Source organism: Strix uralensis, chromosome 4 (assembly GCF_047716275.1).
Source record: "Strix uralensis isolate ZFMK-TIS-50842 chromosome 4, bStrUra1, whole genome shotgun sequence".
NCBI classification, from domain to species: Eukaryota; Metazoa; Chordata; class Aves; order Strigiformes; family Strigidae; genus Strix; species Strix uralensis.
In genome coordinates this window covers 32283175-32297132 of record NC_133975.1, presented here as the reverse complement: position 1 = coordinate 32297132, position 13958 = coordinate 32283175, and the positions used below count along the sequence as shown (strand labels likewise).

General features: G+C 36.1%; 1 protein-coding gene across 4 annotated transcripts in view; it reads left to right on the top strand.

Moving 5' to 3' along the window:
* Positions 1-13958, top strand: part of DLC1 (DLC1 Rho GTPase activating protein) — a 254089-nt gene that overhangs the window by 33049 nt on the left and 207082 nt on the right. For 3 of the 4 annotated variants that reach the window (XM_074866282.1, XM_074866281.1, XM_074866283.1), the window contains exon 2: positions 1624-2791. In XM_074866282.1, the coding sequence (XP_074722383.1) occupies positions 1736-2791 (1056 nt within the window). In that variant the 5' untranslated portion in view covers positions 1624-1735. The remainder of the gene's footprint in view (positions 1-1623; positions 2792-13958) is intronic. The other variant, XM_074866284.1, reaches the window with a different exon arrangement.

Sequence of the window (13958 nt, the reverse complement as noted above, 5' to 3'; positions counted from 1 at the left end):
TGACCAGGAAAGAAAAGAGAATCTTAAAGTTGTATTAACTTCTTATTACCAAATTTTGCCTCTGAAAGAAGATAATTTTTTTTGGCCTGGCTCTGTGTGTTACTTTCCATTTTCCTTAGCCTCCCACACGCTAATGACTTGTGCATGGAATTCTCTTACCCTATGAATATATTTTCTTTTTAAGCACAGTCTCCACAGAGGTGGAAAATGTGAATGTGAAATGAAGCTTGCCATCCTCAAAGAAGGTTAAAGATCTAGGAGCATGTACAACTCTATCCTGAAAGTCAGTTTGTCAAGACATAATTTACAGAGGTTCAGTTGCACAGACATAACTCTGCATTTCTTTCAAGATGAATACTTTTATACCTTCAGGCATGTGATTTGTCAAGGCAGCTTTGTGGCCTGGTGGGCGATCAGAATTTGCCTTAGTGGACTGAAATGACCCAGAACAAACTCAGTACTTAATCTTCTTTATTGCTGAAATCAATAAGCAGATCCATGCTAAGTGCTGACAGTTCTTATGTAGGGAGTGAAAAGTAGAAGTGTCTGCTCCTTGAACTTCTAATGTTTTACAGGCCAGAAGTTTTGTTTTGTTATTTGACAAAGAACTTGTTAATTTTGGTTTTTAATGCATAAATTAATATGAGGGATTTTCTTTGTTTTAATTTACACATGAACTGTCACAAGATTAATGTATCTCAAATGTCATCATCCAGAAGGCCCAATACATCAGTTGGTGAGAAATGCCCACCGAGATAATCAAGGACAGTGGGCACTGGCAGAGCCTGACAGTCCAGTGAGTGTCACCGTTATGGCTGATCACGCTGGCTCACAAGCCACCCTTCTGGAGAGCCTCATCCTAAAAAAGGGTTTCCTCCTTTCTTTGCATTAGTAGATCCCGAATATATTCATCAAGGGTTTTTTTCAGGCTTTATAATGTATCTGAGGTAAAGAATATGCCAAAAGCTTAAATTAGTTTTCCTAGGGTTGTATTTTTTATTACCACACAACAGCTGATTTTCCCTGCAGTTTCATGTAACACTTGTAATTACAACTTGTGCTGAAGAGAGTGAAACAATAACAATAAAAATGAGAGCCAGTGAATGGGCCAAAGCTACTCATAAGACAAGTGGTTTATAACTTTGGTAAATTTGGAATAACCATCAAGTTCTGCTCTACCTCTTCAGAAAACAGCCAAAATTGTGTGCTCCATGAGTATCTCTGGGTGAGACATAAATACAAAATAACTTTGTGTGCAAAGCACTGTAAGACATAATGCCATTTATACCCATGGAAATTAATATCTTATCACAGACATGGTAAAGATAGACCTATTGCCAGACTTTGGTTCTGGAGCTACTTGTCTGTCCATACGCCAGTTTATACCATTTTTGTTTACTTGGTATTGGAGAGTAATCAGAAAAAAGTTACACTGAATTATGAGCTCTGTCAAGGTTTGTATGAAAAGTATTAAAACTTTAACCAAATAGTTTTCTAAATTCCTGTCCTTCTGGTCCCACAGTCTTATCTTGTTTTTACACTTTTGTTTAAACAGTTCCTTCCCTTTCTTTTTTTTTATTTGGAGTTGATTCAACAGCCCGGTCTTTTTTTTATTTCTTGCAGATGTTAAAATGATGAAAACCTCTCTCCCTCTTGAGCAGTGCACAGCAACCATGACATCTCCTCTGGTCCTCCGTGGAAGCTACGTTGCAGCCTGCCACTGAACTGTTATGACATGTCTCTAGCAATCAGAAAGAAAAGCTGGGAAGAGCATGTGACCCAGTGGATGGGATTGGCTTTGGAGTCTGTGGAGTACAATACAGCATGTCGTCATGGACTTGTAGCTGATAACTTGCAGACAAGTATGGAAAAAGATGAGGTTTTGAGTGTGGACCGGAAAGAAAAATGTGCTTCATTTCCAGAGTGCTGTTATAGTGGAGACCTGATTGGCTTCCCTGTAAAGCAGCTGGGAAATGTTTCAAAGGAGGTGGATGAAAATGATAACCACGAGGATGAGGAGCATTTTCTGGAGGCCAGCACAGAAACTCTAGTCCATGTATCTGATGATGATGATGACTATTCAACACTCAACCTGGATAGTGTTAATTACCACATCCCTGCTGTAGGAAGGGAACCAAAAGATGAAGAAAAGAGTTTAAATGGAGCAGGCTCCTTAGCACAGATGGTACCAATAACAGAGGGTAACAAGGCAGCTGAAGCATCTCGAATAATTGGAGATATAAGTAAGGAACCTGGCTGTGACATAGTTCCTAAAGAGGGCATAGACAAAGATGATGTTTGTGGCAGTACTGGCCAAAGCCCAGAGCTTTGTAATTATGAAGGCTTAAATGAAGTAGTAGATGTAGAGAAAGAAAATCGTTCTAATTCTCCAAATGTGAAAGAAATTATTATGCCTGGGAAGCAGCTGCTTCATACTGCTGTAGTTGCACAACAGCGCCGGAAATCTGATGCTTTTAAAGACGGGCTTGGAAAGTCTGAGTGTAATGTGGTAGAGAGTGGGATTTCTTCTGAATCATGCACCAGCAGTGATAGACAACTATGTTCAGCAGTGGAATCTGGCAACTGCCTTATGCAATCCTCTCCTTGCTCTCGTATTGCAGCAGTGGAAAATGGTCTGGATGGAAGTGGTTTCACAGAACCGCAAGTGGCCCCTGAAAACAAATGCCTTTCAAATGTCAGTTCAGCAGAAGACATTCAGTGTTTACATGTAAGGAATCATTTGACCACACAAGAATATTCAGACAGTCAAGTGAAACTGCGCAAAAGAAAGGTAGGATGCTCATAAACTGCAGAGATTTTTTCCTAATGTTTTCCCCGTTTCTTATGAAGGTGATTCCATGACTAATTGATTGTCAGTAAAACAACATTTTCAGCCTTGTTTTATTAATTTGTTAGGTTTTTCTTCAAATGATTTTGAGAAAAATGTGTCTATACAACAATTAAGTTTCAGGAGCTCTTTTTAAGGTCTGAAAATGGCTGAGACGTGAATTTGGAGAGTATTTATATTCACTTTACATTATATATATTATTTTATATATGTTGTTCAAGGCTAAATGAATAAATATATTCTATGGTTTGGTTTTATTTTAGTTTTTCTGCTGCTATCAGGCATCATTATCTGTTTCTTAAGAGGAAACAGTCCAGGAGTTTGGAAGCCTTATTGAAAAGAAAGAAGAGGGAAAAGGGCCACAAAACTTTAAAAGGGAAAAAAGGAGTGGAAACATTTTGCAGTACTTCTTTGGTTTTCAGCTCAGCCCCATGAGCATATGTTCTCACAAAAAGAAGTATTGCTGAGTTTGAAACAATGTTTTGTAATTTTAAAGCAACCAGAGAGTTTCACTTTCTACACAAAGTAAGGAAGAGTATCATTACAAAACGTTAATGGACAGATTCCCTGACAATAAAACTCCCAGTGGCTTTAAGGGAAGGAGATGTGCTGACTGTGGCACTACAGAATTCATCCTGAAGTCTGGCTTTCCCAGATATGCTGCTTATTCTTGTTAATAACCAATATCTAAATGTTTATTTCTCTTTGCCTTTTATCATTTGACATCATCCAGCTTCTTTTGTCTGTATTTTTTTTTTTTAAATCTGGTTTCTATTAATTGTGTGTTTTTTTTCTATTAGCTGTAGTGCCTCAGTAGCTGTTTCACTAAAGCATAAATTCACATGTGTAAAGTACTGTATGCCAACAGAGCATCCTGAGCTGCTGGCCGTTGCTTCCTTGTGTACACCTTTTGGTAATATTAACGCTCAACTGATATGGTTAGAACCTGTAAGTAACTTTTACAGAAGGTTTCAGAAGCCCTCAAAGCCAGTCTTCCTTTGGTAGTTCATGCAAACACAGTTAATGTGGTAACTATTCAACTGATCTTGCAGTAAGTATGACTCTGAGTTACAATTAAGAAACAGAAACCTGACTAGCAGTACCAGAAATGCTAAACTTACCCATCTGTAGAAAACTGTTCAAGTTAAAAAAAAAAAAAAAATTCCCTACTTAACATCATGTTTGAGAACTAATTATTATAATCATATTCTCAGCCGTTCTACTTCAGCAACTCAGTTTTCTCTTTTCTAAGCATAGTTGCTAATATTGATGCATACATTTCATATTGTTAGCAAGGTGTACCATGCTATATATTTTAATAGCTTCAATCCTGCTAATTTCCATCTATCTCCTTGTATCTTGTTTTGAGGTCATGTATTCATCTTTTAAATGTACACTCAAGAGAATTATATCTGAGATTTGTGTTTGTGCCATTAAATATTTAGAAAGACAAAATATAAAAAATCCAGTGAGATTAATGGTGAGAAAAACTAAGAAAGGGCATGAGCATAGAAAGGAGCAAAACAAGGAGTTGCTTCAAGGAAGGTTGAGAGTGACATGGCTGCAGCAACTGCGAAGCTGTGTGCACTGGAAAGGGGTTGGAGTCTGTAAATCTGAAGAAGTGACCTCATACCACTTTGGTTAAAGAAGTCTTTAGTAAAGTCTGTAAAATATTTGGCAAAAGGGAAAAGATTTGACTTGCTGTTGCTTGTGGTATTATTTATCCCTAAGTTCACAGGACACTTCTACAATGTTCCTGCATGCAGGATTTTATCACTTATATCTAATCATTAACTGTTTTGTTGGTAATAATCTGTAATGAAAAATGTGACTATGTTTACGAACTTTCCCTGAAAGCCACTTTTGTAATTTTAACAAAACATTAGAAAAACAACAGACTTGAAACTGAATCCATCCATAAAAGCCAAGTATTTGCTTTGCAGTGACAGGAAGACTTAAGGGATTGGGAATGGTATATAAAACCTTTTCTCTCAAGGTCAGCAGTTCAAACAGTGCAGTTAAGGCCTAAAACACACCATTGTCTGATTAATGCTCAGTGTCAATTATAATTGCACATAAATACGTGCTCATAAAGATCAGAATATGGGAAAAGGCACGTGAAGATGAATTGCTAAAGGTATTTGTGCACCCAAAGCTCGAGGTGGCACCTTGGGGGATCATAGAAAGGTGCTGAACTTCAGGTACTTCCATGACAGCTAAGATCTTAGGACCTTTGAGCAGACATAATTCTGCTATTCCTCATACTAAATTCTTCTGAAAACCTGTTCCTCGTTAACATATTTTAAACTGCTTTTAATTGTGGCAATAGAGCATGACCTCCCTTCTTATCTTTAAATCAGCTGTCTTCAAACTGAAGCTGAGGTGAGACAGTGTGGATCTGTTGTTCTTGCTCTACAGATGAATGCAGGTTTGAGGGCTTAAGGGCTTAAAGTTTAGCATCTTTGACCAGCACTAGCTCCATTTCAGTAAATTGCTTCAGTCATGATGGATGTACTGACACTGGAGTTGCTTTTTGCAAACAGGTCCAGCTGTTACAGCATTCTTTGCTCCCTCAAGTCACCAGGGTTCAGATGCTTGATACACAGCGCCCTCTTTTCCTTTGCTTTCCCAGAAAGACTTCCTAAGGCTCAGAAATAGGAAGCACCTAGATTTAATTGTGGGAAGTTGATGTTAGTTCTAATTGAAAGATCCAACAGTAATCAAGCTTTCCTGGTTTTGTGTTGACTGATAATAAATTCAGTTTATCCACAACATGAATTTGATGGTTATTAATGGTTCAGAGTAGCAGAAACATAAATGGATTAACTATATGTGGCTACACCAATTACACCCCCCTGTAGGCTTTCTTGGGTTAAATAAATTTTAGTTTTTAAAATAGTCACTTCACTTGAGAATTGTACGTTCTGAATTTCCAAAGATTGGAATAATCTTTGGGACTAATGAGCAATGCTTTGGGCATCCCAACAGCTTGCATATATGTTCACATGTATAATGCAATAGAGCTTTTAGAGAACAATATCATACAAAACTAGAAGAATATTAATTATTAAGAGGATACCAACAAAAGGTGAATATTTAATTATTGTACCTAGATTTTAAAATGGGAAAAAATGGTGATTACTTTGTAAAGGATCTTGAAAATTTTTGTATGTGCTCTGTTTTATACTTTCTCCAAGCTGCTCATCAAATCAAGCTTAGGGATAGCCAGAAGAATCCTTGCAGAGGGATATTAAGTAGGTGTACAAATGCACCAGAACTCTAATGTATTGATTTAAATTCCTTTCCAACATATAAAAACTACTTCATTCAACATCAGCATAAAAAGGTGGGTTGAGGCATACAGTTTCACAATAAGTTCTCACCACTTGCTTCCCAAACACAATCACAGCTGTGGTGTTGCAGTGGGTATTAATCAGTATGTTGTAAATTTAATTTTTAAAACAAATCAGTAAAGAAGTAGAAAGTCATCACTGTGAAGTTTGACTCTGAATAGTTTAAGTAAAAATCCATGAAATTTAAAACAAAATGAAATTTTGACTTGTTCCCTGTATTTCATTGTTCTTGCCACTCCACAGTCTTGGTTTTTATACCTAGAGATTGTTCCATATAAATGGGCGTAAACCAGCTAGAGAACTATCTGTGACTGTTCATTTCTCTCTCCTGGAGGGTAATGTCATATCACCTATTATTTTTAATAAAATGCAAAGTACCTCATGACGGGGGGGGGGGGGGGGGGGGATTAAAAAAAATACCATATATAACAGCAAGTAGCATGCATTGGCTCAGTTCATAGGGGATTGTAATATCCCTGCATTTAAGGAAAGGAGGAGATGTAGTACTGAAAAGCATTCTGCATGCAGAAAGATAGAATTACTATTAATAGGCTTTTTAATAAGGCTCAGGAAGTTGTAGTTAATATTTAAAAACAAAATTCAATCCACAAACTAGCTTAGCAAGGTAGTACCAGAAGATCAAGGGGGGGGGGAATCTGTGAAAAGATAAACAGACTTTTTTACTGAATATACACAAGCATATAAATAATATATTCTGATTTGATCCAGAGTAAATGAAGAAAACATTCCTCACATGTATTTCAGCTGCTTTGATATAGCATAGTTTAATATCTGAATGTCAGAAGAAAAATAATTGAATTAACATACACAAATGTACAACTACATGTCAAAATTGTTGGTTACTTGTTCAATTATTTTCTTAGTTTGGATAAGGTATATACATTTCCATGCCTTTGCACTTGCAGTTAAACACAGTTTGCTGCAAATCTGTCATTCGTTGCAATAATGAAATACTTTTCTGTCTCCTATGTTTTATATTCCAGATTGTAATAATATAAAAAAAGAAAAACTTGCTGCTTTGAAAGCAGCCCTTTACTTGGGCATCTCAAAGCAATGTTCCTTTGTAATGCTTAATATTGTTATTGTCATTAACCTGGGGAAGAAACATGTTCTAGAACAGCTAAACCACTGGAAAGCGGCTATTGGCACACTAATTTTTTTGAGAAGTCCACAGAAAGAGCTTTGGAGTAAATCTTCCAAAATAAACTCTTATGGACTTAGAAATCAAGTTCAAAATAGTTCAGACAAACTTTGGATCAGCATTCGAATTTCTGGTTGCTTATCTAAATTAAGTATTAGTTCTGAAACTTTTGGGGTTCTCTTCTAATGTGAAACTTCTGGTTTGCTATGGAGATTTTTGATTAAAAGTATTAATAAATTCTGTATGATTAGAGATGATAAAGTACTGGCAAGTTTACTGCACATAGTAGGATGAAAATGAGAAATTGGTACATAATGACTGGTTTCAAGAAATGTAATTGATGTATTGTGCCCGGTGATTTGAAGTTTGTCAGCTGTATTTCTTCCAAGCCTAGAATACTGCTTCAGGAAGGGCTATTTGGGGTATCAAACCAATTGGAGTATATGTGATGAATTTATATCAGTTTCTCTTCACAGGTAACCTCAGACTGCATTTCAATCTCATTAAAACATTTTGCTTATGTGTCACTGAAAAAGGAATGAAGTAAATAAACGTTTCGGTGTACAATTTCCTCATCTCTCTTTTATGAGACTTTTGCTTTTAATATTTACTACTTGCATTTCTTCATGGTGGCCTGCTTAGAAGCTTTTCAGTTTCAAACAGTTGATGTTATCTCAGAGTCATTCCTACAAGACTAAAGAGTATAATAGTCAGGGCTATTTCTTAATGCTTACTGTTATTGCTCCTATTTAATCCAGATTTCTAGATTAAATGCTGTGTGGTTTGCAAAGGATACTTAAGAACACAGCTAATGTCAGCATGAAAGCAGCAGCCAGTGTCAATGAGTTACAAATTAAGTTAAGAAAAAGAGTATCCGAAGGATGGCAGCAAATGTATAAAGAAACCCAGGTAGAAGGTTACCTGGGGTGACACAGATCTTTATAGTAGCGCCCTTCCCCCACACTAAAGCTGTGAGTTTTTAAAGCATGGTTTTGCATTTTCTGTACAGTTGCAATAATGTTTGTTTCATTATTTCATCATTTATAGTTATACTAATGTGAGAAAAAAAATTGCTTAGTTGAATTTGGGCCTTTCCATCCATGTTTGCTACTTGACTGTTACACTTCCCCATGAGATGTGAAGGCTGACTCTCTTCCGTTATGGTCTGCAATAAAATCTGTTTTACAAGGCTAAAACTATGCTTTTATAGTGAGTTACAAAGTTAGGTTCTTCCAGGAGCTTCTCCTTGTATCGCCCTGTAAATTGACTCCACAGGAAGCCCATGCCTGCTGGTTTAGTCCTCCCTGCAAGTCACCTGGGAGAGGTAGTAGGAGAGCTTCCAAAAAAATCGTAAGAGCTACCTGGTTTACTGAACTGGTTTCCTTACAGCTTTTTCCCTGCCATCTTTACTATTCACACTGCATAGTCCTTTTCAACTGAGCACTCACTTGTCAGTATTAGATTCTCATTTAAAAAGTAACGTGAGCTTGTTGTGAACAATAGTATCCAACATTTTAGATCTTTCTTATTTTATTGCTGTTAAAATACCAGAGACAGGGTTTCCAGACCTGTCACAAGTATATTTCTCTGAAGTCTTAATCTTCCTTTACCTCAATTCTGTCTTTGTTGAATGGGGATAATTTAATGATTGGTTTTTTATACCAATTTTTAATTTAGCTTTTAAGACTCTTAAAGTGGGTTTTTTTAATAGGAGATGGTTTAGTAGGGATCCAGTCTAAACTATTACTACTTTAGTAGCATGTAGGCTTGTCAGTGATGCACACTTGATAGTATTGCATTGTAACTATAACTCAGGTCAGCATAGGAAAGACAAGCATAGAAGATAAAGTACAAATAGAAACAAAAAGAATGTACATGAAATCTTAATTAAAAATGGAAAAGTGCATTTTGCTGTATCCTGATTTTGTTATATGGAATTAAACTTACTTTTTTCTGAGATTGACTGCAAATATGTGTCAGCCAGAGGAAGATGACAGCTTTAAAAGTTGATTATTTTCAAAGTCAACTATCTTTAATTGCACCTTTGCAAAATACGATGTATAAATGCATTCATTTCCCACAGTTTAGGTTTTTCCATTAGTACTTTTTAGAGATAACCATCTTGCAAATATTCTAGTGGAACAATATAAAAACCAGGGAAAAAAATCTGCATTTTCAGATTATGATGATCATTAGAAATTCTGAAAATGTGGACAGGAATGAATGTTGTTTGGATGGTTGTAGGAGACCAAGGCTTCACTGCTTCAATGTAGACATTTAAAAAGCATTAGCGGATGTCAGTGGAACTACTGTTTTCCTAGATTATGTTTAAATGTCTTGCTGAACTTGGGTGTTATAATAATTTGTAACCTAGAGACTACAGAAGCTAGTTACTATAGAAGCACTATCATAGCAAAACTACTTTCAAATCATGTGGTTCTCTAACAATATTTCCTGTACAATTCAGACTTGCACTTATGCCAGAATAGCTTCGTTTTCATATACAGAGATGAATAATATAATCTTGGCATCTAGGGAATTATATTTCTTAATTTTGTAAAGGACAATGGTAAATGCAAATATGAGAAATCTGATAATGTCTTTTTGAAAACAATTATTCAAACAGCAAAAATCTATTTTATCATGTATGGAACTTGGTTTTGCTTTTGTTCCATTTCAGCATCTCTTGTCATCTTCAGTCTTTCTAAAGCTTTTTCAAACTTTCTAAAGGTTTTAGGAAAGCATGGATGTGTTTTTCCAAACTCATAATGTGAATATGAACACCATCAAAACTTGATGAGAGATCCTCAGCCATAAGAAGCTTTTTGAAAGGTTAGTTGCTGCCCACATTTCAGAGCTACAGTCTGTAGTAATAGTACAGTGGGCAACTATTATGGAGATCCACAGTTACTTCACCACAAAGAATTTGCTGCATTTGCACATTGCTATTAAATGGTCATAATTTTGAAGACATTGGGAAGAATCTGGCAAGAGCTGCAAGTAAAGCAGAACAGATAGTATGATTTCTTTAAAAAAACCTGAAACTTTCTTGGCTGTCATGAATATTTGTTTTTCTTTTCTGCCTTGAAAACTTGCTTTCTAAATTTACCATTTAATAATGATGTTCAAAAATATAAATGGACTGAAACAATTGGATTTAAGTTTTCTTAATTATGCATATTATATATGGTAATTAGTATAAAGTGGTGGTCATAAAACACTGCTATTATTGTGGTTACATGACCATGAATTTGTCTGTTGCTCTCACAAAAACATGTATCATAAATATTATCTCCATCTGGGAAGCTAAAGAATGCTTTCCCACAGACTTCCTTTGTGTTTGGACTGAAGTATGATGTATTTCAAACAATCTGAAAAGTATTTAAAACAAGCTCAGAACAGGATGGGATGATTGCCAGGCCATTACAGTATAACCTTTATGCAAATTTTACTTTGACACATTTTTGTGACAGTGTTCAGCAATAAATTTTAAACACTGCCAGTGTTGTCTAGACTGCAAACCAAGAGACTGTTGCACATCAAGTTATGCATTAGTTGGAGCTGAGCTACCTAAAATGGTCATGAAAGTATTTGTATTTATACACAGTTCATAGTCATGCACTATCGCTTCACCAAAATGATATTACGCGCTTCCAGGAACCAATCTAGAGAGCTTTAGTTTCATGCAGTTTATACTCAGAAATTTCTAATTTTGTCCAGACTTGCAATAATTGGTTGGAAGAAAACTTTTTAAACATTTTGCTTGTTTGTTTTTAAAATGAATCTTTAAAAAGTTCTGACTGATAAGAGCCAATTATTTGCTAGTTTCAGTCTATAAATTCTCAGTTGTAGGTCATGTTAAATGGACCAATGACCACTTCCTAAAATGACACCAGATTTGTAATTAACACAACATTTTTGAGGGAAGCTGTCTTGGAAGAAGTGAATGGGCATAGTATGCAAAATCCAAGTTTAACAGTTTAGCAAATGGGAAGTAGAATTAAAACACTTGGACAAAACCTTCTGGATTACATGACATCACTATCCACAACACAGTTTTTCATTGGTTAAAGGAAAATTTTTAAAATGGACTTTGCTTCATAGAACTGTTCATTTGTCACTTTCACGCGCATAACATTCACTTTGAATTAACCATCAAGTGAAAACTGAGAGATCTGAGAGGTACACAGAGGTACAGCTTCCATCAAAAAAACAGCAGTAACCTGGAAAAGTCAGTATTGGAACACCTCTGCCTATATTAAAGAGCCTTTGAAGCCATAGCTATGGCAGAGCCGCTTTTTCAGCATAACCTTCTATTACAGACATGACCTGCGCTAAAAGCAAAAGCTTTTAGGTTAGTGGTGCTGTGTCTGAGGAGGAGGCGCAGAAGAGCAGCCCCCCATGGCCAGCCTTGGGGGCTGAGGCTTTATAGCTGTGAGGTCTTTGCCACGGCTATCAAGGAGTATTTGCCCGTAGTAGTATGGTGGAGGGTAAGTTCATAGGTGTCTAACCAGTTCCCACACAGCAGTTAAAAGCAAACATGCAATGAGAACCCTCCCATGGGCTGACTGCAGTAGGGTGGGAGCTATCTGCAAACTGTTTTCCATGTTGGGTTTTTTTGTGTTTGTGGTGTTTTGGTTTGGGTTTTTCTTGCTTCCTGTCATGGTAGTACATATGATTGAAACACCCAAAAATGTGTTGCTCATGCTTATGTCCTTTTACTGCTCTCTCTTAATGTCAGCGTAGGAGGTTTGTAAAGACAAGGGGGTCTATGCCACAGACTGGGTGCATTGAATATGGCTTGAGAAAATGAAACAATATTATTTCTGTTGCCAAAAACTATTCCAAGCTCCAGGGAATATGGCCTAAAATGGTTATGAGTTCAAATTTAGAGGCATATTCTTCCTCCTATGAAAAAAATCCAGGCAGCAATACAGCTTGTCTCTATATGTATGCATGAGTATTTGTGCACCCTGGGGTAAATGTATGGCAAATGTGAACCAGATCCTTACTGTCCTTCATAGCTCTGTCACAACTGGTCTAATGCTTTTACAACAATGGAACAGAAGGAACTTGACTTATGTACACTGCGTTAATGAAAAATTTTCTCACTGTAACATGAGGATGTTCTTCAATAATGTGCCATATTACAGCAATAAGTTCCATATCTTAAGTTTCACACTCTTTTTGCAGTCTCGCCCTTACATAAGAGTTAGAGTAGTAAATGCGTTATGTAAAATATTTATGTTAAATGGAAATTTATTTATCCTTTCCTGTAAGATGCCTCCTTCCCAAACATTTTTGAAGACAGCAGATTCAATTAAACAAAAGCGTCTATTTAGATATCCTGGGTGTCTTATTCATTTGGATAGTTTTGGTTTAACAAAATTGTATCATTTAATATACTCATTTAAAAAAAAAATCTTTAAGGAGTAATTCTGTTCTTGTACTACATGTTTTAATTTCTTGGGTGATATCCTCAACCTTCTGAAAAAAGACAGTTTGCATGCACTGATTACTGATACGTGATTTATGGCTCTTTGATACAAAGGTATGAAATACATGAAATAATTCATCAGTGCTAAAGCTCGTGGTTTGTGCTGCATGTAATTTTAGCTGCAAAATATTTTAAAAGCTGACATGTTTACTGCATTGAAAATCAAAAAGCAGGGCCACAACCAAAAATTTGGGAATGTAAACTACTTTCCTACATCCAGATTTTCTGAAACACTATACTTTTCTTCTGATAATGTCAAGTTGTATCTACCTCACACAAATTTAGTAGTGACTGTATGTGTACATCACACCTCTCTACATCCACTGAATTTATTCCAGCATGGTAAACTCACCTGTTTACAAATATTCTCTGCTGCTGGATAGATTATGACAAGATGATGTGGCAGATGAGCACTGTCCTGTTTAGGCTTTATACTTACATAGGAATTAAAACAGCCGAAGAGTGAAGAGAATAGGACAAAAAAGACAGGGATATTGAGAGACCATCTTATAAGTGGGATAAGACTGGAAAATAAGTAGGTGAAAATTAATTGATTTTCCATGCAAAGTGATCATTAACTCTTAATTGCACAAAGCTTTCTCAGCTCACGAAGACAACAGTTTGTCTGTTTCCAGGCCTTCCTCAATACTGCTAGTAAAAAAGATAATTTGGGGAGAAGTTACTCTGTATCTGTACCTTGATCAGTATTCTTGTGGGTATTAAATTAGTATTAAATATTCTGCGGGACTTGTAATTTGGCACATTTCACAAACATTTTATTAGCTTTTAGGGTAATTCTTACTGTAGGTTCTTTTGCAATATATGTTTTAAATCAATCGATCATGTTTTTGCAGACTGAAGCCTATGAATAGTTATGACTGGGGGGAAATCAGCCTTGATCAGATTCAGAATACACACATATATTCCTGAATTTTGCTCTCTTGGGAATAGTAACAGAAGACTTAGATTAGAATGACAAGTAATTTTTTTCTAGGTCATCCACACACACTGTCAGACAAAAAATCCATTCTACTCATACTCTTCTAGTCAGCATGTTAAGATCACTAATTCTTCCCCCTCACTCCTGCCTTTTCAGAA